This window comes from Aptenodytes patagonicus, chromosome 13 (genome assembly GCF_965638725.1).
Source record: "Aptenodytes patagonicus chromosome 13, bAptPat1.pri.cur, whole genome shotgun sequence".
Classification (NCBI taxonomy): Eukaryota; Metazoa; Chordata; class Aves; order Sphenisciformes; family Spheniscidae; genus Aptenodytes; species Aptenodytes patagonicus.
Window position 1 is genome coordinate 9,008,739 of NC_134961.1, and position 23,731 is coordinate 9,032,469.

Here is a 23,731-nt window from a genome sequence, read left to right on the forward strand (position 1 = left end):
CACTGCGTTTTCCAAAGACTGAGTAACTTTCTCTTCAGGATATTAAATGTGGGTTCATAGAATCACAGAATCATTTAGGTTGGAAAAGACCCTTATCAGCCATGTCCCTCAGCACAAGGAGTTCAAATCTGAAATTCTTGTATCCCATTCCCTGAAAAGTGCCTATAACACACAGGACAAGGCTGGAAGTATTTTCCACTATCAAGTTGAAGCTGTCGCTTTTACACACTTATAAACAGAGAGGGGTCAGTGGTCAAAAAGGAAAGGGCAAAAGCATAAACACACAAACAAGAGGGGTCCAGACTCTAGCATACTAAGCAGGAAATTCTTGAGGGAGGAGCCTTCGGTTCCTATGCCTGCCCCTAATATTGTTCATAATTTTTTTCCTCTATTTTAAATTGTACACATGATCCTGAGGGTAGGGACAACATCATGGAACTTCCCATTTTAACCGAGTGTACCTGCATTAAGCTCTGCACTATTACTGCTAGATTACTCCAAGTTACCTGAGATAGCTTTTCAATTTAGAAATAAGTTCTCTCTGCACAGCCCTGTATAATAGGGAACAGAGGTAGATCAACAGACATTTAGAATACACAAAATTTCAAAAAAGAAAAGAAAAAAAAAAAGACAAATCTCCTTCCATGTAAACAGCATCATGGTGGCACAATTAACTTTTTTTTTCCTGGAGTTTTTTAGTTCATTTAGTTCAAGGTTTTTATTCATTGGCTCTATACTAGTAAAAACCTACAAAATTTGAATATATCATTTAATTTTTCTTCATTTCCTAGGACAATGTTGTGCTTACATGTGGCTAAGCCTTGATTGATAGATTAAGGAGCAATTTCAATCAATCTTTTAAACTTGTTCTGTGATTTTTTTTCTTTCTTGACACTGCTCCATCCCCTTAAGAAAATAATCTTAATTACTTCTCAGTTAAATATCCTTTTTTTTGTATAAAACTATTTAAAATATAAACATATGTTTAACTGAGCTTTGCTCTTTTATTCACAAGTATTTATCTGCAGTTTTTCCATCAGACCAAACGGGCCCAAAAGAAGTGCTGTCTGAAAAGGAACAAACATACAATTAACAGAATCTCCAAGTCCTCTTCAAACAGCTGTCTACTTCTAATACAGATGAATACCCCGGATACATCTCAAAAGTCTTATAAGTATCATGCCACTGAAGATACTAATTTTCCCTGCCAATTGTACATTTTATGTAAGAGTAACTAGGTTGATGACAAAGAACTGAAACAAAATTACATACCATATGTCATACCAGAAGCAGCTTATAAAGATTAGCATATTTATAAGACAAAAAAATGCATTTTAAGTAATGCAAATATGAAAAAAATATTTTTATTTGTAAAAGCATTTTTTTTCCAAATCAATTTAAAGTATGCTTTTCTACTTTACTTTTACAAGATTAAAGAAATTAAATTCCATCTTAGAGAAACATCTGATATTGTGCAAAATGTCAACAATCAATAATTTATCCTTTCAAACTGTAATGCTAGGGTTTAAACAATAATCCATTTCGTCCAAGATAAGATGGAGGAGTCAGTCAATTTGGGCCAATTAATGGCCCAAAACATTCCAAGCTGAAAACCATGTAGGACAAGAACTGAATATATAACTCTAAGTTTCTAACTAAAATCCAGTATTTTTGACATGAGCCTACTTTTGCACATTTCTAATTGAGTATCTCAATTCATTTAGACAAACTTTTTAAACCTGCACTTTTTAAACTTTTTAAAACCCCATTTAAAAATCTGAAAAGTGATGCTAATTGAAGATGAACAATTAAAAGCATGTGTTTTCAGCAGAAAACCAATATGCAAATGAAAATGTTATTAAAAACAAAACTAATAGATAATTAGCAAGCTATACTTACCTTTATTATGGTCATTAACTCTCAAAGCAGCAATAAACTCAGAATAATATTTGTCTACCTCCCGGAGACATGGTTCTCTACAAAGTTGATGGACTAACATGTACTTCAATGTATTCCACGTGTATTTTGTTATATTGCCTTTGGCAATAATATATAATTTAGTTAACCTAATTTAACATCAATATCAAAATAGCTTGCCAGAGGAAACTGTATGCTAGTTAAATATATATTTTGCCTAGTAGGAACATAATTTGCTATACAAGAATCCTCACAAAAAATAGTTACAATTATCCAACAAAGTTTTCAAAATGTGAAAACTGACTAAAAATAATTTTAGATTAATAACTAAAAGTACCGAAAAAAAATATAAAACTCCTTTTGATGATGAGGCCGTTTTTTCCCATTACTGTGGCATTCATTTTAAGAATCCAAAGCTGTGAGACGTAGATTTTTATATTCTCAACATATAAACTAGTCAATATAATAAAGTCTCTAGTAGACTCTGATCAAACCATCTTCAAAGGTTTGGTTCTTTTGTCTTTATAATTTTCTTCAGTTAGACTGAGAGTAACCTCGTCTTCATACACACTTTATACTGCACTACTAATAATCTGTAATGGAATTAATAGGGTAGTTTCCAGGAAGTAAGCCGTAGAGCTACAAGAATAGTTTTGTTGCACAGTTCTTTCAACCTGCTATTCATAGCTAAGAAAGTACTTTAATTTCCCTAATTAGCTGTTCAGTAATACAGAAATACGCATATTAAAATCTATTTTTCTTCCCTTAAATTATGTCATATTGTCAAATTGATACAAAAAAATGAATGAATGAATGATATTTGCAATATCAATGCAATACTGATATTGTGCAAGTGCTTCACCAGTACTTGCTCAGATTATTTTGCCTTGAAAGAGTTTGCATAGGTTAATTGTTCAGAATTTAATAAACAATTCTGTGGATGATGCATGACGAGAAATAGGATCCAAGATGGTCAAATACCCATCAAGACACTAAAGAAGATAAATAACAAAGGATTTCTCTGCCACTCTAATCACAGTAATCAAATAAAACTCTTCCACCTATCTCCAGTCTTATAAACAACACAGATCAGAGGGGATCCAGGAGATGATACTTGGTAAGTAAATACCCTTTTCAAAAAAGTGATGGAATGTGCCACACTTAAGTATCACAACACTAATCCTTGTTTGATGTACAGAAACTTGTGGCTTACATGCAAACCCAAAGGTTTGATGTTCGTTTTGATAAACAGGTTAGACTAATTGTGAGACGCTGAACGGTGAGAGAGACATAACTGTAAAGGCTTCAGGATTACAGCAGAGCTCTATCCCTCTGGAGTCCCCAGAGATTGTTGCTCTAAGAAAACCCTCTGGAAGAGCCAGCAGCTTTTAGCTGGTTTTCCTATTGAACTTTTTTCCCTGTAACTTACAGTTTGTGAGATCTGTATTCTATTCTCTGCCCAGATGGACAGCATCAGGAATTTATAGATAAGAACTCAAGAAGGATCCTTCATCTTCCAGTGTGGAAAAAGCCATTTATGCAGTATCTCTGTTGTCTCCCACACAGGACATCCTTTCTGCTAATAAAAGTCCCTGCACTAGCTACAAAAGGGGAAAAAAAAAAAAAAAAAAAAGGAAAAAACCCAACAACACAACAAGAAAAAAACCCAACCAAAGGCAGGCGAAAAAAGGAGCAGGGGTAAGGGAAAGCTCTGGGAATACGGGATGCTGGTTTTTATAGGAAGGAGTTTCTAGAGAAAGGAGAAAGATACATAAGGAAATAAGGCATCTTGAATTCTATCAGTGATTTTTAAAATCATAGCAATTAGAGGAAATCCTTTTGCTTAACTTACTTGCATTTTTTTGGACTGTGAAGCACCTAAAAGCAGGATAAATCTAAATATTTGAGTTACTGAGAGCACGTATCTTTCCTTTGGATCTAGTGAAAGGAAAGGACAGAGTTTAGAATAAATACTGCCTTCTTATGCTTGGGGATCTACACAGCTGGAATAGCCAAGTACATTAAAATGCAACTCAATTCAGTATTGCTGTTTCTGTCTAGAATACCTTCATAAGCAACTACATTTAAGACTTAAGACTTCGAAAAAATGTCTAATTTTATTGAACAGCTCACATATGCTCCAGTAGAAGACTGAAGATTATGACTGTCTTTTACTAACTTGGTGAGCCATCAAACTGCTCTGTGCACCTTGCTAAGCAATATTAGCCAAAATGTACTAAATTTTTTTTGCTTACAATACAGATGAAGATACAGTCTCATGTCTTGTCTTTTCCTGCTCCAAACAAAATTTCTGTTTAAAAAAACCTTTCATGGTTTAAAAACCTTTCATGGTTTTGATCTTCTCAACAACCTGATTCTATTTATTTTCTTAAGCCTCTTATGTAAAGCCAAAATAGAACATAAAAAAACCCCACAACAACAAAAAAAACCACAAAACCAAACCCAAAAACATTGGACTCCTTGGCTTTATTATGAGCTGCTATGAAAACTATATATCCCAAAAGACAAGTATTTGCATCATAAAATCCTTACATTTAGACTGACTTTTTACCTGGAAAGGGTATTACTTCCATTACCAATCTGAGTGAGTGGATAGACTAATTTTTCAGTTCCTGAAACCTGCTGAAGCACATCCTTTTTCACACACAAAATCCCCCACATTTACTTACATGCAAAAAAATTAGATCAGTGACAGTAAGAAGAGGACAGCAATTTACACACTGACATTGAAGAACTTCATTGGAATTAACCTGTATAACTTCAGTAATAGTTATTAGTAAACCCTACTATATACACATTAATTCCTCTGCCAAAAAAGTTTTAAAACTGTCCCAACACAACTGAAGCTTTTAAATGCCTAAAGAAAAACTATTAAGAATTTTATAATAGCAATACAAATGTTTAAAGCTTATAACCCTTCAAAATATGTTGAAGTAAAAATCACCATATCAGACAATGTTTCTAACATGTAAGCTTTACTGAATATAGGCTAAAATTAAAATCACCTACTTTTATACATCGCGTTATTATATTAGTAAAATTACATTAGTTATCAGTTTAACCAAGCCATACAAACCTTGACCTTCCTTTTTATGATATTAGTTTAGATGGCTGTTAGCTTCCTCCTACCAAAAGGATTAACTGTAATTAGCCTAATAACTTTTGCAAGTTCTAAAATATAGGAGATGTGTACTATATAAGGGGAATAAATTAAGACCTTTTTGTGCTACATGAATATGTAATAATGCACTTCGTTACTTTTCCCCACAAACTTAAAAGCATACTTAATAAATGACCAATAGTGATGACAGAACATCCTTCACCAAGGACTCAAAGAGCCAAGGTTTCAAAGAGCTTGAAACCTGTTGCCTTTTAGCTGTTTCTTCAAAGATGGTATGTCTGAAAGATCCAAACTCTTTGTATCTGACAGAACTGCTGAAAAAGCACGACTAAGTAATTGAATAACCACAAGTGTTTTGACTCTAACACTATTACATTTCACGATGCAGATTTATGATATTTGAGATCTCCATTTAAGATCATGCAATTTCAGAGTTTCTCTCAGTCAATATACAAGGTACAAAATGAAACTACATTTAGATGCAGCCATAAACACAAGTTATTCTTAGAAATCTGAAATTCAGAAATATATGCATTTAAATCACAAAAATTAATTTTATACCCCTCTCCACTAAATTACAGCATCACACATAACACAAGATACTGACATTAACGTCTCTGTCTGAAACAAAAAAGAAATAGTCCACCCTGTTGTATGTCATTTGGCTTAAGAACAGCATCGTAATGTTTATTAAGGTCACAACATTTCAGATAATTACTTCCGTATCATTGTTTTCACATAGTTTTAGACAACTAAGAAAGATTATAAAGGAATATTATGTGTATAACAGCAACAACTATGATCTAAATGTGAAGCTAAAATTCTTAAAATATATTCCAATTTTTCTCTAATATAAAGAAAATAAATAGCCAGATAATTTTGTGGGGGGAAAAAGTTTGAAAGGTCTATGTAATTAAATATGTATTGACTGCACATAGCAGAATGAATTGTTTAAAACTCAAACACTGCACAAAGTTAAAAGTTTTGACTTAAGTATCAGAAGCATTTTAAAATTAGTTTTGATAAATTTATGTGAAATGGGAACAAATAAACCTCACAAAAGGAAGGAGGAGGCCTCCAAAATGAGTGTTTTAAAAACTGAGATGTTGTTAGATGGCCTTAGTTAAGGATGGGCACTATTAATTCTATTACTGTAGCTTACCTCCATGTTTTTTTTCTTTGCTTTAGCTCCCCATTGCTTCCGCCAGCAGAATTTAGAGGAGCAGGTGAAGGCAACTGAGCAGGGGAGAAGGAACTAAGCGTGGAAATTATTGATAGAACAATATTTTCCTTTTTACACTGCGCCCTGAGGGTCACAGTTCTGAACATTATAAGGGTGCAATTATTTAACTCAATGCCAAACGACACAAAATATTCTTCCAGATATGTTAAAATAACCTGTTAAAAAAGAATTATTACAAACAGGACAGAGGCATTAAAATGCAATTTTGGAAAATATAATTATGCAAAGCACTAATATGTGTAATAATAATATGTTAATTTAAAACTTCTTTCTATGTAGATGTAATATTTTGTCTACAAAAATCAGGAAAGTAAAAGAAATTCTGACCAGCATCACCAATAGAACTTCAGAGGGCTTGGGCACACTGAAGGCTTCAAAAATGCCCAATATATCAATCACTATGAACAGTTCTTCATATCTACAGTACATTCTATTTGTCAGCTTACTACATGAGCTCTGAATAGCTATGTCTTGTGTTTTATTTGCCTTGATGCAGCATCTGACCAAGCATGCATACACACAGATTATTCAGCATGTAGCCACTTTTCCAGAATTTCAAGGCAGCTGAGACTTGTTGGATGCCTGGAAAAGTGACCGAGAACTGCAAATATGTATGAAATCGACATATGCCTTTCACATGGAATATAAGATTTGACTCAATTATGAGAAATCCATATCTGGCAACTCCAGTACTAGTTTTGGGAGCTCTTTCAGTCAAGGCAGTCATGTCCTTAGAACAGCACTATTATCTGGTCTTGTAATAAAACAAACAATAGCAAACATTTTCTTTCTTTCCCGAGTTAGATAATATCCACTGTCTTTGTCCCATGTTAATAGTTCCAACAGAACTCTTCTGGTAAACACACAGGTATGGATGTCAATTAAATTCAACTCAAGTGTGAGTGACAACTACATGCACTGCACGTGCCCAACACCAACACTTACTAATTGGTTATAAAAAATATGCAATATGCCATAATTTACCAAAGCACCAATGCCTAATCACTTCATGCTGCAATGAATTTCAAGAACACATGAGTAGTTATGCCATTAATTCTAATAAAGTGACAGCTAACTTTTACTCCACTATAGTCAACATCTGCACAAAAGCTGGTTTATCAGTAGTTATAATGTCCAGCAGCTCTGTAGAAAGATATTTAGAAGACTAAGAATTCTTGGAAGAATTGTTCTTATATGTAAGAACATTTGTTCACATGTAAGTGTGGAAATCCAAAAATACTTGGCACTTTATTTTTTATATACAATATGAAACTTTGACCTCATTTGTATTAAGCTCTCAGGGCAGATATTAAATAATATTGCTGATCATTTATTAACCTAATAACTCTTTTTGACCAGACTGCACAAGCACAAACTGACAGTTACTCTTTTCTTTTGTTTGCCAAGTCAGCAGAGTGATCAAGAGTAGCTAAGCTTTTTGTTATTACACAGCTGCACTAGCACATGATGATTGAAAACTTCTGGGGACATAACTTTAGCCAAGATCAGAATACACCCAGCGGAGAGGTTCTTCCCAAGCTGAGGAGTTTACACTGGCACTGATGTCACTGAGCCAGATTAAAAATACTGTCTCTTAATTCATCTGCCACCAGTTCATACTGATAAATCACTTCCCTTTACTACTGTACTTGCCAATGGCTGAAAACTTTTGTATTTTGTCATTTGTAAGTATAGAAAAATAACTCCGACTTACTGATCTTTGATTTAATCCTTGATTTATTAACTATCACAACAAAACTAGCAATTAAAGGGCAATGAAAACACAATCCTACTTAGAGTAGAACCTAGATAAAGAATATCCTTCCTTCGTTGAGCCCATTTGGACTCAGCCATTTAGGGGGAGCCACCACTGTTTCTGAGCTAATTTTAAAAGCTCTCTCTGCCTCCAGCTTCCTCTGCTGACTGTTTTTAGTTTCATTTGCCTGTGTTTTAGTTGTGGTTTAGTTGCATTTATGTCTTTCTTCACTGACTGCCAACTTGTAAAGGAATTGCCTATAGAAAGGAAATATTAAAACAGATGTATTCAGCGTAATGTCAAATGTATAAGATAAATTGAAAAAAGTTTTATATCTCTATTCAGTCAAAGAGCATTTAGGGTGACAGTGATACCACATTTGTTGGTGAAAGCTATTTTGCAGGCATCAAGCTCCCATTCTGCATTGTTATAAATGAAAAGTATCCATCTCTGCCCATGAGATTAGGATGGTCCAATTGCAGAGCCGTCTTATATTTTCTCACTGGCTGCTGCACCAACTTTTTTTTTATAGTGGAGCTCAACAATTTGAAAATGTCAAAAACTTAAGTTTTAGATCTTACCTGGATTTCTGTAACAGAATTAAGATTTGCACTCTTCAAATTTTAACAGGCACAACAGTTAACGTTGCAGATTTTTATTGACACTGGTATGCCGTAAATATGTCTGTTCAGGTTTTGGGTAGCAGAAAACATAGCTATATCCAGTATACAAAAGCTGAAAATCATACTCATGAGAAACCTGAATGGGATTGACAAGGCATCATTTTAATTATGATACATTTACATAGCAAATGTAACGTTGAATTACCAGCACTTAAAACTTTTGAGTTTGACATGACTCTCATTAACTCAGAATTCTCAACTGAAGATTCAGAAAAATATGCATAAGTATTTGACCCATTAAATGCTAATAATAAATCATATATAGTGAAAATAATTAAATCTGAGCAAGACTGCTATCAACACTGGTATAGAGGAATTTGAAATAAAGATGTTAGGTACTACATTAATGACTTCAAGGTAAGTTTTCAAAACGCACAGGTATGAAATCTACTGTGCTCTGTTATTCACTGCTACTTCAAACTTGTGGATAAATGGGAGATTTGTCCTCAGTGACCTGAAATTTTTCTGTTGATGACTTCATTAAACAATAGCATCACCAGCCTATTTTGTTAATTGAATTAACGTAGAATCAATTCATCTATTCTCCTATTTCCATGAACAAAAATGCTTTAAAGTGAAATTTTAGCCTTGCTGTATGGATAATGAACACTAGCATGATTAGGCTCTGTGAATAGGAAACACCTTCTCTCCGTCTATAAATTTCAGGAAGTTACTATATAAAATATGTATTCTTTTCAAGAAGAAAAAAAAAAACACAGAGCTCTCAGTAGTTCTTAAAAGCTAAGAATTTTGCATACTAGTTCCAAGAGAGAAGGTAGCACAGTACTTAAAAAAAAAAAAAAAAAAAAAGCTTAAGATAACTAGAAAGAATATTATTTTCTTTTTAAAATATGTTATTTTAAAAGTGATGGTTGCACACACTGATGCAGGAAATGAATTTAACAATAATCCACATATTTTTCTCCATTTAAGACACATCCAATGTTGCTCATGATAAAGAAGTAACTAGTTATGTTTGTTAAAAAAAAATAATTCTAAAGCAAAATGGGAAATTGGTTGATAGCATTTACCTTAAAATCTGGTGTTTGAAGTGGCATGTATTAAAATGGTTTTAAGAAGTAACTTCAGTCACTCCCTTTTCAAAAACAAATCTAACTTCTTTATTGCAACAAAAATAGCAAAAGGTGAAACACAGGAGTTACTATTCTTGATCTCTGGCCTCTTAGTCTTATCTAACATTTTTGAAAAACAATGCCTGGGATAATCCACAATGAAACAATCTTTCTGATTATCTGTTGTGAACAAGGTCTTCCAGCACAATAAAAGCCCTGCTTCTGATAATACAAGTGTCCTAGAAAAGCTATTCTGTGGCCAGCTAGAGGATAACTAAGGAATCTGTTCTACATTTTGCATGTAGAATCAGGGGTTTCAAACTATCACCTCAGTCTTTTACTAGCAGTAGGCATTATTTGTGTTACAATAGCACGTAGCAGCAATAATCAGAGACCAGAAGCACATTGTGGTTAAGACTCTATCAACCTGGGACAAAAAGATAAAGCGAATAGAGGACAACAGTGAGACACACAGATGGGCATACATGTGAACAATGAGACAGTCTTCACCATGGGACAGCAGCATTTCCAGTGCATTATCAACTGAGCTACTGTAAAAGTTTTTTTATGCATTACAGAAAAAAAAGAGTGCTTGAAAACTTTAAAGGATGTATTTGTTCATGGACAAAGAGTTTCTCCTAAGCAAGGGGGACAGCAGGGAAGAAAGCACAAGAGTGCTATTTTGCAAATGTTATGTTAGCATGATAGGTTACAATCAGAGTTTATCCAACCTGTTGATACTGAAGGAAAGAAAACAGTCCCAAAAAATCTGCAAGAAAAGGTAGTTGTACTTCTACATGCACAGATTCAAGAGGACTTAAAATTACACTAATCAGTACACACATTTAGAAATACTGACGGAGAATTCCCCTTACCTCCTCCCACCCACTTCAATACTACAGCACTGTGTCACTTGCCATGTGTTCCATGTTATGATAAATGTTATTATCTTTGAATTACCAGTATGGCATAGCACCATATATTTCTTTTCCAATCACCGCACACTGTTTAGTTATTTCATAAGTATTTAGTCATGAATGTCCTTTGCACTTCCTGACAGATAAGAAATAAGAACAAGGGACAATCCCCAGGGTGCAAGGAAGATAGCAATGACTGTATTGTACTGAGTCTGTATTCAACACAAGTGTTAGGTGAGCAAACAGTACCAGTATAATGAAATGCATTGTTTCTGAATGTCTAAACATTTGAAATATTTGCATTAGTTCCATTATTTTCTTAGTACCTTCCCTTAAACGGTAACAATGCTACTGAGTAGACTTCCTATTAACTCAATGCCAAAAACACTTACCAAAGCCGCAACATTCTCAGCTAATAAATATACAAAGTTAGACAAATATGAATCTGAGGATGGAAGTAGTGTCTACCAGATCTTCTCATTCTTTGTGTAATAATCACAGAATCATAGAATCATTAAGGTTGGAAAAGACCTCTATGATCATCAAGTCCAACCGTCAACCCAACACCACCATGCCCACTAAACCATGTCCCAAAGCGCCTCATCTACACGTCTTTTAAATACCTCCAGGGATGGGGACTCCACCACTTCCCTGGGCAGCCTGTTCCAATGTTTAACCACTCTTTCAGTAAAGACATTTTTCCTCATGTCCAATCTAAACCTCCCCTGGAGCAACTTGAGGCCATTTCCTCTTGTCCCATCACTTGTTACTTGGGAGAAGAGACCAACACCCACCTCGCTACAACCTCCTTTCAGGTAGTTGTAGAGAGCGATGAGGTCTCCCCTCAGCCTCCTTTTCTCCAGGCTAAACAACCCCAGTTCCCTCAGCCGCTCCTCATAAGACTTGTTCTCCAGACCCTTCACCAGCCTCGTTGCCCTTCTCTGGACACGCTCTAACACCTCAACGTCCTTCTTGTAGTGAGGGGCCCAAAACTGAACACAGTATTCGAGGTGCGGCCTCACCAGGGCCAAGTACAGGGGCACGATCACTTCCCTACTCCTGCTGGCCACACTATTTCTGATACAGGCCAGGATGCCATTGGCCTTCTTGGCTGCCTGGGCACACTGCCGGCTCATAGTCAGCCGGCTGTCGACCAACACCCCCAGGTCCTTTTCCGACAGGCAGCTTTCCAGCCACTCTTCCCCAAGCCTGTAGCGCTGCATGGGGTTGTTGTGGCCGAAGTGCAGGACCCGGCACTTGGCCTTGTTGAACCTCATACAATTGGCCTCGGCCCATCGATCCAGCCTGTCCAGGTCCCTCTGCAGAGCCTTCCTACCCTTGAGTAGATCAACGCTCCTGCCCAACTTGGTGTCGTCTGCAAACTTACTGAGGGTGCACTCAATCCCCTCATCATCTTTATCATTGATAAAGATATTGAACAAGACTGGCCCCAAAACTGAGGGAACACCGCTCGTGACCGGCCGCCAACTGGATGTAACTCCATTCACCACAACTCTCTGGGCCCGGCCGTCCAGCCAGTTTTTTACCCAGCACAGAGTACACCTGTCTAAGCCGTGAGCCGCCAGCTTCTCTAGGAGAATGCTGTGGGAGACGGTGTCAAAGGCCTTACTGAAGTCCAGGTAGACACATCCACAGCCTTTCCCTCATCCACTAGGCGGGTCACCTGGTCATAGAAGATCGGGTTGGTTAAGCAGGACCTGCCTTTCATGAACCCGTGCTGGCTAGGCCGGATCCCCTGGTTGTTCCGCTCATGCCTTGTGAGCGCCCTCAAGATGAACCACTCCATAATCTTCCCCGGCACCGAGGTCAGGCTGACAGGCCTGTACTTCCCCGGATCCTCCTTCTGGCCCTTCTTGTAGATGGGCGTCACATTGGCAAGCCTCCAGTCATCTGGGACCTCCCCCATTAACCAGGACTGCTGATAAATGATGGAGAGTGGCTTGGCGAGCTCCTCCGCCAGCTCCCTCAGTACCCATGGGTGGATCCCATCCAGCCTCATAGACTTGTGAGCATCCAGGTGGCATAGCAGGTCGTTGACTGCTTCCTCTTGGATTATGGGGGGTTTGTCCTGCTCGCCGTCCCTGTCTTCCAGCTCAGGGGGCTGAATACCCTGAGGATAACTGGTCTGACTATTAAAGACTGAGGCAAAGAAGGCATTGAGTACCTCATCCTTTTCCTCATCCTCGGTGACAATGTTCCCCCCACATCCAATAAAGGATGGAGATTCTCCTTGGCTCTCTTATTGTCATTAATATATTTGTAAAAACATTTTTTGTTGTCTCTAACGACAGCGGCCAGATTGTGTTCTAGCTGGGCTTTTGCCTTTCTCATTTCCTCTCTGCATGACCTAACAAGACCCCTGTACTCTTCTTGAGTCGCCTGCCCCTTCTTCCACATGCGGTAAACTCTCCTTTTTTTCCTGAGTCCCAGCAAGAGCTCCCCGTTCAGCCAAGCCGGTCATCTTCCCTGCCCATTCTTCTTAACGGCGTATGGGGACAGCCTGCTCCTGCGCCTTTAAGACTTCCTTCTTGAAGAACTTCTAACCTTCCTGGACTCTTTTGCCCTTCAGGACTGTCTCCCAAGGGACTCTCTCAACCAGCATCCTGAACAGGACAAAGTCCGCCCTCCGGAAGTCAATGGTTGCGGTTTTGCTGCCCCCCCTCCATACTTCACTGAGAACTGAGAATTCTACCATTTCATGGTCGCTAAGCCCAAGACGACCTCCGACCACCACATCTCCCACCAGTCCTTCTCTGTTTGTAAACAGCAGGTCGCGCGAGGCACCTCCCCTGGTAGGCTCACTTACCAGCTGCATCAGGAAGTTGTCTTCCACACACTCCAGGAACCTCCTAGACTGCTTCTTCTCTGCCATGTTGTATTTCCAGCAGACGTCTGGGAAGTTGAAGTCCCCCATGAGAACAAGGGCTAGTGATTGAGAGACTTCTGCCAGCTGCTTGTAGAATGCTTCATCCACCCCTTCATCCTGGTTGGGTGGTCTATAATAGACTCCCAGCAGGATATCTGCCTCATTGGCCTTCCCCCTCATCCTTACCCATAAACACTCAACCATATCATCATCACAATCATTGAGCTCTAGACAATCAAAACACTCCCTAACATATAAAGCCACCCCACCGCCTCTCCTTCCTCGCCTGTCCCTTCTGAAGAGTTTGTAGCCATCCATTGCAGCACTCCAATCATGAGAATCACCCCACCATGCTTCTGTGATGGCAACTAAGTCATATCTATCCCGCTGCACAATGGCTTTTCCAGCTCCTCCTGTTTGCCACCCATGCTGCGTGCATTGGTGTAGATGCACTTGAGCTGGGCTATCGATTTCGCCCCCAGCATTGGCATGCCACCCCTAGGCTCATCTCTAGTGAGTTACAAACTCTTCAATTTCAGCCTGGAATCAATGTGGGACTATTTTGGCAACATGTACTGGAACTATGTATCATTATTCTCTACTTTCTGGTCCAAGAAGGCTATGCCCAACAAATTATTTTTTAGATAACTTGTTAGACATAGGAGTTTATTAGAAAAATATATGGCTTATGGCTTGAAAGACCATAAAGTGGTTTAAAGAGACCTAAGGGACAACGATTTATCTACCAGAATCAACTTTCCTTTCAGGCTGCCGCAAAAGCATGGAAATGTAAAAAGCAGGATTAAGGATTCAAGTTCTCTGCTTAAAAACTGCCAATGCTTTATCGTTTATCAAGAATGACACTTGAAAAGTTATCTGGATGGTGTGACATAAGATTGTACAATCCACTTCCACATTTTGCATAAAGTGGTAGTAAAGACTTCCTTTTACCAGAGTTGTTGGAGCTCATACCACCATTTTCACCTGCTGAATCTGTATATTAGATACAAATGTTAAAAAGTAATACCTGTGGAATTTGCAACTTAAGTTACAAAGTTTCTTTTTAAGAGAAAAATATTATTCCCATTATAGGTCTTGAGAACTGAGATATAAGGGGATTAAAGGGAATATTCTTATTACCTAACTTTAGCACTTACCTTACAAGCTCAGGTTAGTAAGACTTTCTTTAGGAAGACTCTATCTAACAGAAGGAGAAACTCACTGAAAGGGTCTTTCAGAGAAGAAATCCAAAGTTAAGTTTTCCAAACCACCCCTTTAAAGGCACTAACCTTCCTATTTTCTACCCAGGAACAGCAGCCTCCACATGTTTATGAGAAGTTAGGCAATGTACATTCCCTTGTGTTTTGTCTGAGTCTGAAAACTCTAACAATTTAAACTGATCTTAGTGATGGCTGCCAGGGCCCTGCCCCCTGGCCATGCATTCCCATCACGTCTTTGGCTTTGTCCCTGATGCTTGCATGACCCCAGTTTGAGCTAGTTCAGGGAGCTAAACAGCTGAAAATTAACTTTAAAAACACTTCCCTTAAAAAGCCTAGATCTACATTTTTAATATTAGTGAAGGTGCCGTTTGTATTACACCTCAGGGGCATTTCACAGATAAAAGATATGATTAGCAACAGACTAGTATATTCTAGTAATATATTTATTATTTTTCGTAGCAAGGGCAGAACAAAAAAATAACTCTTAGTAAACGAAAAATACTAATGCTCAAGATACAGTATACAAACACCATGTAGGTCTAGAAGCCAAAAATTTGTATAATGAATAGATCTTACAAAAACAGTCATATATGTTTAAAAGTAATTAAGTTAGTATGCACATTAAAATAAAAGGTTTTTCCCTTCTCAGCGATGTAACCCCCTGAACTCAGACCTGCAAGTGCTACATGAACTAATTCCTATAGAACCTATTGGAAATTTCAGGGCTGTGACATTTCAAAGACCATGTCCATAAAGGAACTGGAAATTTTTACTTAGGTAAAAAAAATAATTTCATCGCATCTATTTAACACCTGTTTATAACCAATAAAATGAGAAAACAATACACTTCCCATAAGAAAGTCTGCCAACTACTACACATCTCCAATTTAATAAATTTACTAGGCTACGTGTGAGGCCACTTATCAGAAGAGTCCTAGGGAATGAAAATTATGGAATTGTCCGAAATAGTCTGTAACAAGACCAACATCAGCACAGGCAGAAATAACTCCAGAAATCCCAACTTCTTTGGGAACAGACCTTTCACGGAGTTATATTTTTGTTCTGCATGAGCCGTATGGGTGGTGAAGGGTCATCTTTGAGGCACATGGAGAGAAGAGTCTTTATTCACTAGTAAATACTCACTAGATAGTCAGAAATAGAAACCAAGTCTCACCAATCACCTGCTTTCCAGCTGTAATAACTGTAAGTAGCCTAATCCAATGCCACGCTATAGCTGCTAACAGTTCTTCCTTTAGTCCGCACAAAAGTCTTCTTGTGCTGAATTTAAAAGATTTGAAGTAAATGAAAGATGGGGCCAAGCACTGACAAGAAAACAAAATACTGAAAAACTGATCAGTAAGCAGTATTCAGTCTTAGTTCTGACTAAGGTAGACAGTAAAATAATATGTATCAATTTAAACTTGGTCATAATACACATGCATAAAGAATTCAGATTAAAGATGCACAAGCTACCTTAGTTCTGGCATTTTCTAATCTCTGCACAAATCTTATAAAAATTATTCTAGTTTTATGTTATAACTTCAAGAAAACACAATTTTGAAAAGAGCAACAAATCATCAATTTGTTCGTTAAAAACTGTTTAAATACATACTATGTATGTATATGTGCAGAGGGAGGAAGAAAGGTCTATTTCTGCGATGAACTCAACATGAACAAGATTTTGCTCCATGAGGAACCTAATTGCCTCTAGTCTGCCCACAGACTCATTACAGCAAAAAGGTCCAAGTGAACCAAACACCTAGTCCATTCAGAATGTGATGTTCAGGTAAAGCTGTATACAAAGTTGCTAAATGCATTAAAATCTTTTATTTGAATCAAGAGTGCATTCAAGACTTCTACATATGTGCTGGTAAGAACATTAAAACAACAACAAAAAAAATCCCTCTGAGACATACAAAAGCCCAAGACCTTCACTTAACAGCTTCCTAATAATTCACTCTAAGATTGTTTATTAAAATTTCTACGGTTTGTTTAGTCAGTGAGACAATCTTTAAAATATTAGCCAATAATTGTCTTTGTTATTCAAAATATATGACTATGCACAGAGATGACAGAACCTTCCAGAACAACCTTTCAAGGACTATAAGCCATGGACACAGATTCCCTTCCGTTCTTCTTAAGTGATGTGAAAGTCACACAGCATGGCTCTGAGACTGAACCACCACAACCTCTCTCTCCGTACCTAGGTCATTCTTGGTCTAAGCATCTTCTGGTAATGCATGAAAACAACACTGAGAAACACCTATTACATGTGGTCTTCCTTCACCTCTAATAGTACTGTTACACTGCACTCTCAAGAAACTATCTGAAACACTGTACTTAAAATCTTAATAGGTATGTATACCTATCTCTTTGAACTTGCTTTGAGAAGTCTTGAGAATAAGACATTTTTCAGCTAAAGGTAAGCATATAAACCAAACACAGATTTACCACAGTAGAGAGAGTTAGAAGTTGCATGATATGGCCACAGAAAAAAGCCCACTCTCTCCACCCCATTTCTATTTAGACTAGGCTTGTATCTACTCCTCCAAATCAATTTTTTAATTATTATAATTATATACACAAAGAATTCACCTGTTTAGCACATACTTAAAATGTTCATCTAAAGAAAGGGAACACAATACAAATTAATGAGTTTCCAATGAACAGTAATGGAATCTTTTGGAATTAGAAATGTATCATTCAACATTTAATTCAGAATGCTTTTCACTCTCCAATAAGTATTGCCCTTACATTTAACCATCTCTCTGTCCCTCCAACAACTACATGCTCTATGCAAGTTGCTTATCATCTCTGCATCTAATGCAGTTTGAAATTTGCTCAAAAACACGTCCTACACTTAGCATATTTATAAGTTACACCAGATCAAATATTTGAATTAAAAAAGTTGGGCCCCAGAAACATTTTCTGCTATCTTCCATCTCATGACTTCTGTCAAAGCATAATAGATATCAATATCATCTCAAATGCACATTCAGGTACATGTAGAATTCTGAATTACGGATTTGATCAAGTAGCATAAAAAGATTACACTCCATTGCTGGAAAACTAAGAAAAATCAGACAAGCTTCTCTTTCTTAATATTTAAAGATACCCATCTCCTGCTGGAGAAGCTTAAAGCTTTGCACTGCTTTTACCTATTTTAAAATCATTCTGAACAACAGCCATCAATGCAAAGAAGTATATTTTCTAAGTTTTCTTTCACTCTTCAACAAAAGTAAGACATTGGGAAAGTGCTTAAAGCCATTGAGATGCATGTAGAGTAGCCCCTAGCAACTTCCAACCTATTTAAATACGCAGAATTTTTCTGTTTCCATACAAATATTCTAGTATTTTAGTAAACATTTTGTATCTCGGTAGGCATCAGTGTTTGTTAATCTCATACATAACTAATAAATTCCAATTCTGCAACGAGCTCTATGTATTCAACAGGACTATGCCCAGGCACGCTAGACCACTGAGCTAGACAGAGGTCACTGCAGGATAATGTTCTTCTAAGTACAGTAGTTAGTTACTGTGTCGAAATGATTCACTTCTACCATCACCTTGAAAATTCTAATTTGATAATTATACTGATTATCAATTAGCATCTCATTACTATTTGATGACACACAGTGACTTGAGGCTAAGTAGCACCTAATGCTCAAATTTAACAAAAATGCCATGAAAAGAGGCATCATGGCAGAGGCTAGCAGGCATGAAGAACTGAGTAAACAAAGAAATGTGCAACAGTTTTCAGACTCTTACAGGTTAATTTTTCTGACAAGCTTCCCATTCACAGATGGGCCAGTGTGGTAAACCGGGTGAGACACACACACGCGCACACACACACGGTCTGAATGGGCGTCTGTGCAGATCTGCAGCCATTACAGAAGTGGGAGTACCCCTCCAGGCTGTGTTCATGGGACAGGCCACAACCTTCGTCAGCTGTACATTTCTTCCACCCAGGAAATCACTCCCGTAATGAGAAGGTCTGCACTAACAATACTAAGGCTCAAAGAGAATGCTGCATTATTCAGTACAATAAACCACTGTATGTTTCACAATAATTAAATTCACTTTGAAAAGGAAAAAGAAAGCAAATAAATCGTTATATCTAATTATGTAACACAACTACCAGGAGACAGAAAAGCTGAAGAGCGAAGTACAAAATGAATTTACAAGTGGTTTTATCTACAGTTCGCCTCTAGATCTGCTTTTACATGGATGATCATTCAAGTCTAGAGAATACTCAACAACCTGTTGCAGTTGAAAACCTTTTCTTCCATTCACCTTGCAGTATAAGATACTTAATCTCAATGACTTTTATATAATCTGTTTCCTATGAACTAAGAACCTGCATTTCAGTATGCCTGAAATATTTCTTATTTCTTTAATGCTGAAATAGTTATTATAGAAACATTAGCTGGTTATAGCATAGTATTATGACTCATTCAAAATAGCCATGGCCCATATATTTAGAAAGTTCATTTTTTTATCACATAAAAAGATTGGAGTCATGTAATTCTCTCATGCATATGACCACATCATTCCATTAAAAACTTTCTGTGGCTGTAGCAGATTTTCCATTTTCATGAAGGACTTCTATAAAAATTGTCATCTTCTCTCTAAAGTAAATTTTTGCATAAATATGATGAATGCATTAGAATGCATTAGAATTCAGAGTGCAAAAAGAACCATAAGTTATAAATGAACACAAATTTCATGAAAACCTAATAGAAGCACTCTGCACTAAGACCTCCATGCTGGTTTATGTGTCAAAGAATTTTTAGAGGACTAACTGCAATTTGCATTTTCTGCATTATATAAAAATAAAAACGTATGTTGTTTCTGCATTATGTAATTGTTTTATCTTTCATTGTTGAATGTCTTCTAAACTCCATGCCTTTATCTGCACCAATATTTCTCAGAAATAATGTGTCTTATTCTCTTCGCTTCCCCTCCCCCTCTTAAATACTGATGCGTAAAACTAACTTGGTGTTAGGACTTTTCTTTAGGATAGTTTGTAAACACTATGTAAGTCCCTGAGATATATAAACCTAAAACTGATACTACTGCAAATGCTTAGGAATCTGAAATACGCTGTCGAAAAAAATTTCTACACTATGTGCTAAACAGAAGTTTGAGTTCACTTTTTAATCCAATAAGATGGCTAGTTTACTACTAAACCACCAAAAACTGTATTACATGGCATCTAAATTGATTCCTGAATTGCTGGCACTTAAAACTGCCTTATATGAAAAATTTTTGCATTTTTAGTGTAAACAGCAAGAATCATCAGCATTTGTCTTCCAAAATGAATCATCATGTTGGCATCTATCAACAACAACTACCAAAAGAAACAAAAAAGTAATGTGACTTTTAATTTGCAGAGAGAATTATTTCAGGTATGTCTTGTCTCAGAATAACAATACCCTGTTAGGGCTTGCAGGCCTCAGCATAAGTAGTTTGGGAATAGCAATGACAGCATAAACAAAGCACTGAAAAAGGTTTATGAGGGTGGAGCCCATTATTAAACACTGGATTAAAACTCTTTTGTATCCTGCGGCTCCAAACTTTCCGAGGATGCAGTAGTAAACCCTGAGCAGACAAACTAGAGCAGACTTGGCTTATAACCCCCTCTTCCTCAACACACAAGCCCATCCAGTTATTAAAACTGAATGCACCGTTGTTCCCTATGAAATACTTGAAAACAAAGAACTAAAACACAAAGACCGTTCCCCTTCATAGAGTATTAACTTCCGCTTTTAATAACTAACTCATCGTCCCACACGATACAGTTCTGCATTGTCCAACACATACCACTTCAGTCAGACAATGCACACAGCAATAAAACTCAACCCAGCAAAGAAAGTGAAAGCTGCGTTTGTTCAGCATGTTATTTGGCGCAGCCAACTGTAATGCTTCTGCCTGCCATTTATTGTTGCTCTGTCAAAGGATTATTAAGAATTAGGCTACATTCGGCAATTTTTTGAGAAGGGAATTTACATGCAAAGTGACTGACACTTGATATTTAAAGTCTATTGGTCGACTCTGACCCTTCCTTTACGAGTGACTCGTTTGCAAGGATCTCTGATGTGGAAATGCTCAGATACGAATCAATTGCAGTTTTTGTCTCGGCTAAATGTTACTTGGCAATCCAAAAGAAATGAACAATGCTCGAACCGAGGTTCACATAGAATAGTGCTCATATGTCCAAAGAATTCCTTTTACATGCCTGATTTAGTTCTAGTCGGCGGATTTATGACTCCCCTTCTCCTAATAACTTATCTCGGTGCACAGTGGTTTTAAACACACACATACAACCAGCCGTTAACTCTTTTGCTGCCTAAAAGAACAGAAATGTACGGACGTATTTAAGTAAATAAAAAAAGCAGGTTTGTTCCCGATAGGGCTATCGATTCTCTCTGGGAGGTGGGGATAGGGGAAGGATTGGACGAGAAAGGGAAAGAAACATGTAGGTACAGTTTGCAAATCCCTGTTCCATAAAGAAACGATTATGTATAAGAAACGACCATTCCCACATGAAATCAGCTCAGTGCGAATTCTGCAGTTTACTTCTGATAAGGATAAAGTAAGAGGGTTTCTCTGTACCCGAGCGAGATTCCCTTCCTCTTAGAAGGCAGATGCAGCATTTCTATAAACAAAAATGTCTCTAGCCCTACCTTGTGCCAGTGCTTGCAACATGTGGAGCTGAAGCAACAGAAACGCCCACCATCCCCGACAGAAGATGAAACAGAAGTTTAACTTTATCATCATTCCGCCTCGCCTGCTACTCCTTCGGGCAATAATTTCGCGATCCACCTTTCTTTCAACCGTTATTGCCTCACTGATCCCCATCCGATCCGACTGCCTGCCACTCCTGACAGCGCTTTGGTCATTGCTCATTCCGCACCCCGAGTCCGGGCTCTCTTTGGTGGGCTGGGAACACCGCCCGCTGCCTTTGCCCCGGAGTTTGGGGGGAACTGACGCCCCCACTTCACAGGAACGGCGGACTCTTTGATTTGTGCTCACTTGGCATGCAACCCGAAAGAGGCGCTCCGTGTGCCTCCCGGTATGGTAATCGCCACCTAAGTCAATGTTTCTGGTGGGGGTATTGATTGCACCAAAACAACCAGTCAGAAATGTGAAACACATGTTTCTCTGCAGTGTCACATCCAATGCCTTCAACAGAGAGGGAGTAAGTTTATGGGCGTCAGTATTTCAGTAAATCCGGATCCTTCAGCACATCGCTAACAGAAACAGAGAAAGACTGATCCATCTTAGCCACCAGCAGACAATCCAAAGAGTACCTTTCATACCGCAACGGTGATGGAAACTGTTACCCCTGTGATTTTTATGAAGCGTGGTGAGTTTTCCAGCATGTGTCCCATTCTCCTGTAAAAACCTTGCGATGGAAGTGTTAAATTCTCGGGGCGGGGGGGGGGAGAAGCGTCAAGGAAAAAAAAAAACCTAATTGAAAGTATCTTGCTATTCCTTGCACTAAGGATTTATTTCAGACAATTTGAAGATTAGCCATGCAGACAGGGTAGTCTCCAGATATCCCCGCAAAGCTCTGCATAGTTTATATTAATCCGATTTTCCTTTGGATACAAATCTCTACCGTCAATAGAAGGGTTTGAAGGGTCCTCGAGCAGGTAAATTGAGCAGCTCTGGCTGTGATTCCAGCTCGCTGTGCAGCCAGCCAGCCACAGGCCAGCGGCGGTGTCAGTTGAACTCTCACGTTCAGCCGGAGGTAGGGAAAACCTCAGTCGATCGTATCTCCCTCCTCATCGAAGACTGGTGCTGATCTCTTTCTTGCAGGGAGACCACGACAAAAATCACCTCTAACATGTAAAGCGCTTTTCTTCTGGCCGGCTATGGACGCAGGAACGAAACAAACCCTCAGCTGGATAGTGTCCGGGGCGGGGGGAGGGAAAATCTCCCGAAACAAACAGCAACAAGGTGAAATCCTTCCAGCTTTGCTTAGATGGACTCCTGCTTTCCTTGTTTATGCAGCCCAGGGATCCTGGTTCTTCCTCTGAGCGTCTCTCCCTTACAGAAGCTGTAAACACAAGAGGGAAAGCGCTATCACAACAGCAGCGGCGGCGGCAATAAAACCGTACCGAAAAAAAAAAAAAAAAAAAAAGGCGCTGGAGGTTTTACATTTAAACAATGCATCGGGTATTGTTTCAGTCCCGCCTTCCGTAAAGGGAAAAGTTTCGTTGGAGATTCCCTCCCCCCGTATTAAAAAGAAAGAATACGAGTAGTTATAAAAGAAGTACACCCAGGATAAACGCAAGTTAAAAACAAAGCACCTAAGCGCCAAGTTGATCAAACAAAAATCTTGTCAGTTCTCCCCCCCCACCCCCCCGCCCCCGAAAGACAGCCTGAACTTTTCTCGCCTCCTCCAGCACAAACGCGGTTTTAACCCTCCCCTGGCAGTGGGCTCACACTTCACCCGCCATCCCTCCCGGGCTCCTACCTCTCCGCCTCCGCCCCGCGTCCTCGCTCCCCTCTCACCTCCCTCAAAACCGGCAGACGCGCTCCCCGCCCCGGCCGCCGCGCCTTGCTGGCTCACCTCCCGTCTCCCTTCACGTCTCTCCCGCGCACACCCCCGTCTCTCCACAGCCCGCGGCCCCCCCGCCCCAAACGCACGCCGCGCCTCATCCCACCTTCCCCTGACCTACACCTCAACGGGGCTGTGTCTGTGTGGGGGAACATCCTCCACGGAGCTGAGGAGGGAGCTACTGGATGGGGGGGGGGGGTGCGTGTGGAACTGTCAGGACCGGGCGGGGGGGGGGCGGTGGTATTTCGATACGCGTTTGCCCGCCGGCTCTCCACAGGCGCCGGAGGAGGAGCCCCCCGCACGCGCGCACACACACACAGCGCG

At 38.7% G+C, this 23,731-nt stretch overlaps 1 protein-coding gene across 4 annotated transcripts in view; it reads right to left on the reverse strand.

The window, feature by feature from the left end:
- The window catches only part of SDK1 (sidekick cell adhesion molecule 1), a 431,815-nt gene extending 408,373 nt beyond the window's left edge, over positions 1-23,442 (reverse strand). For 3 of the 4 annotated variants that reach the window (XM_076350555.1, XM_076350556.1, XM_076350557.1), the window contains exon 1: positions 21,525-22,951. In XM_076350555.1, coding sequence (XP_076206670.1) covers positions 21,525-21,996 — 472 coding nt within the window. In that variant the 5' untranslated portion in view covers positions 21,997-22,951. Of the gene's footprint in view, positions 1-21,524; positions 22,952-23,419 lie in introns of those variants that run through there. The other variant, XM_076350553.1, reaches the window with a different exon arrangement.
- Between the last annotated feature and the right edge of the window lie 289 nt (positions 23,443-23,731).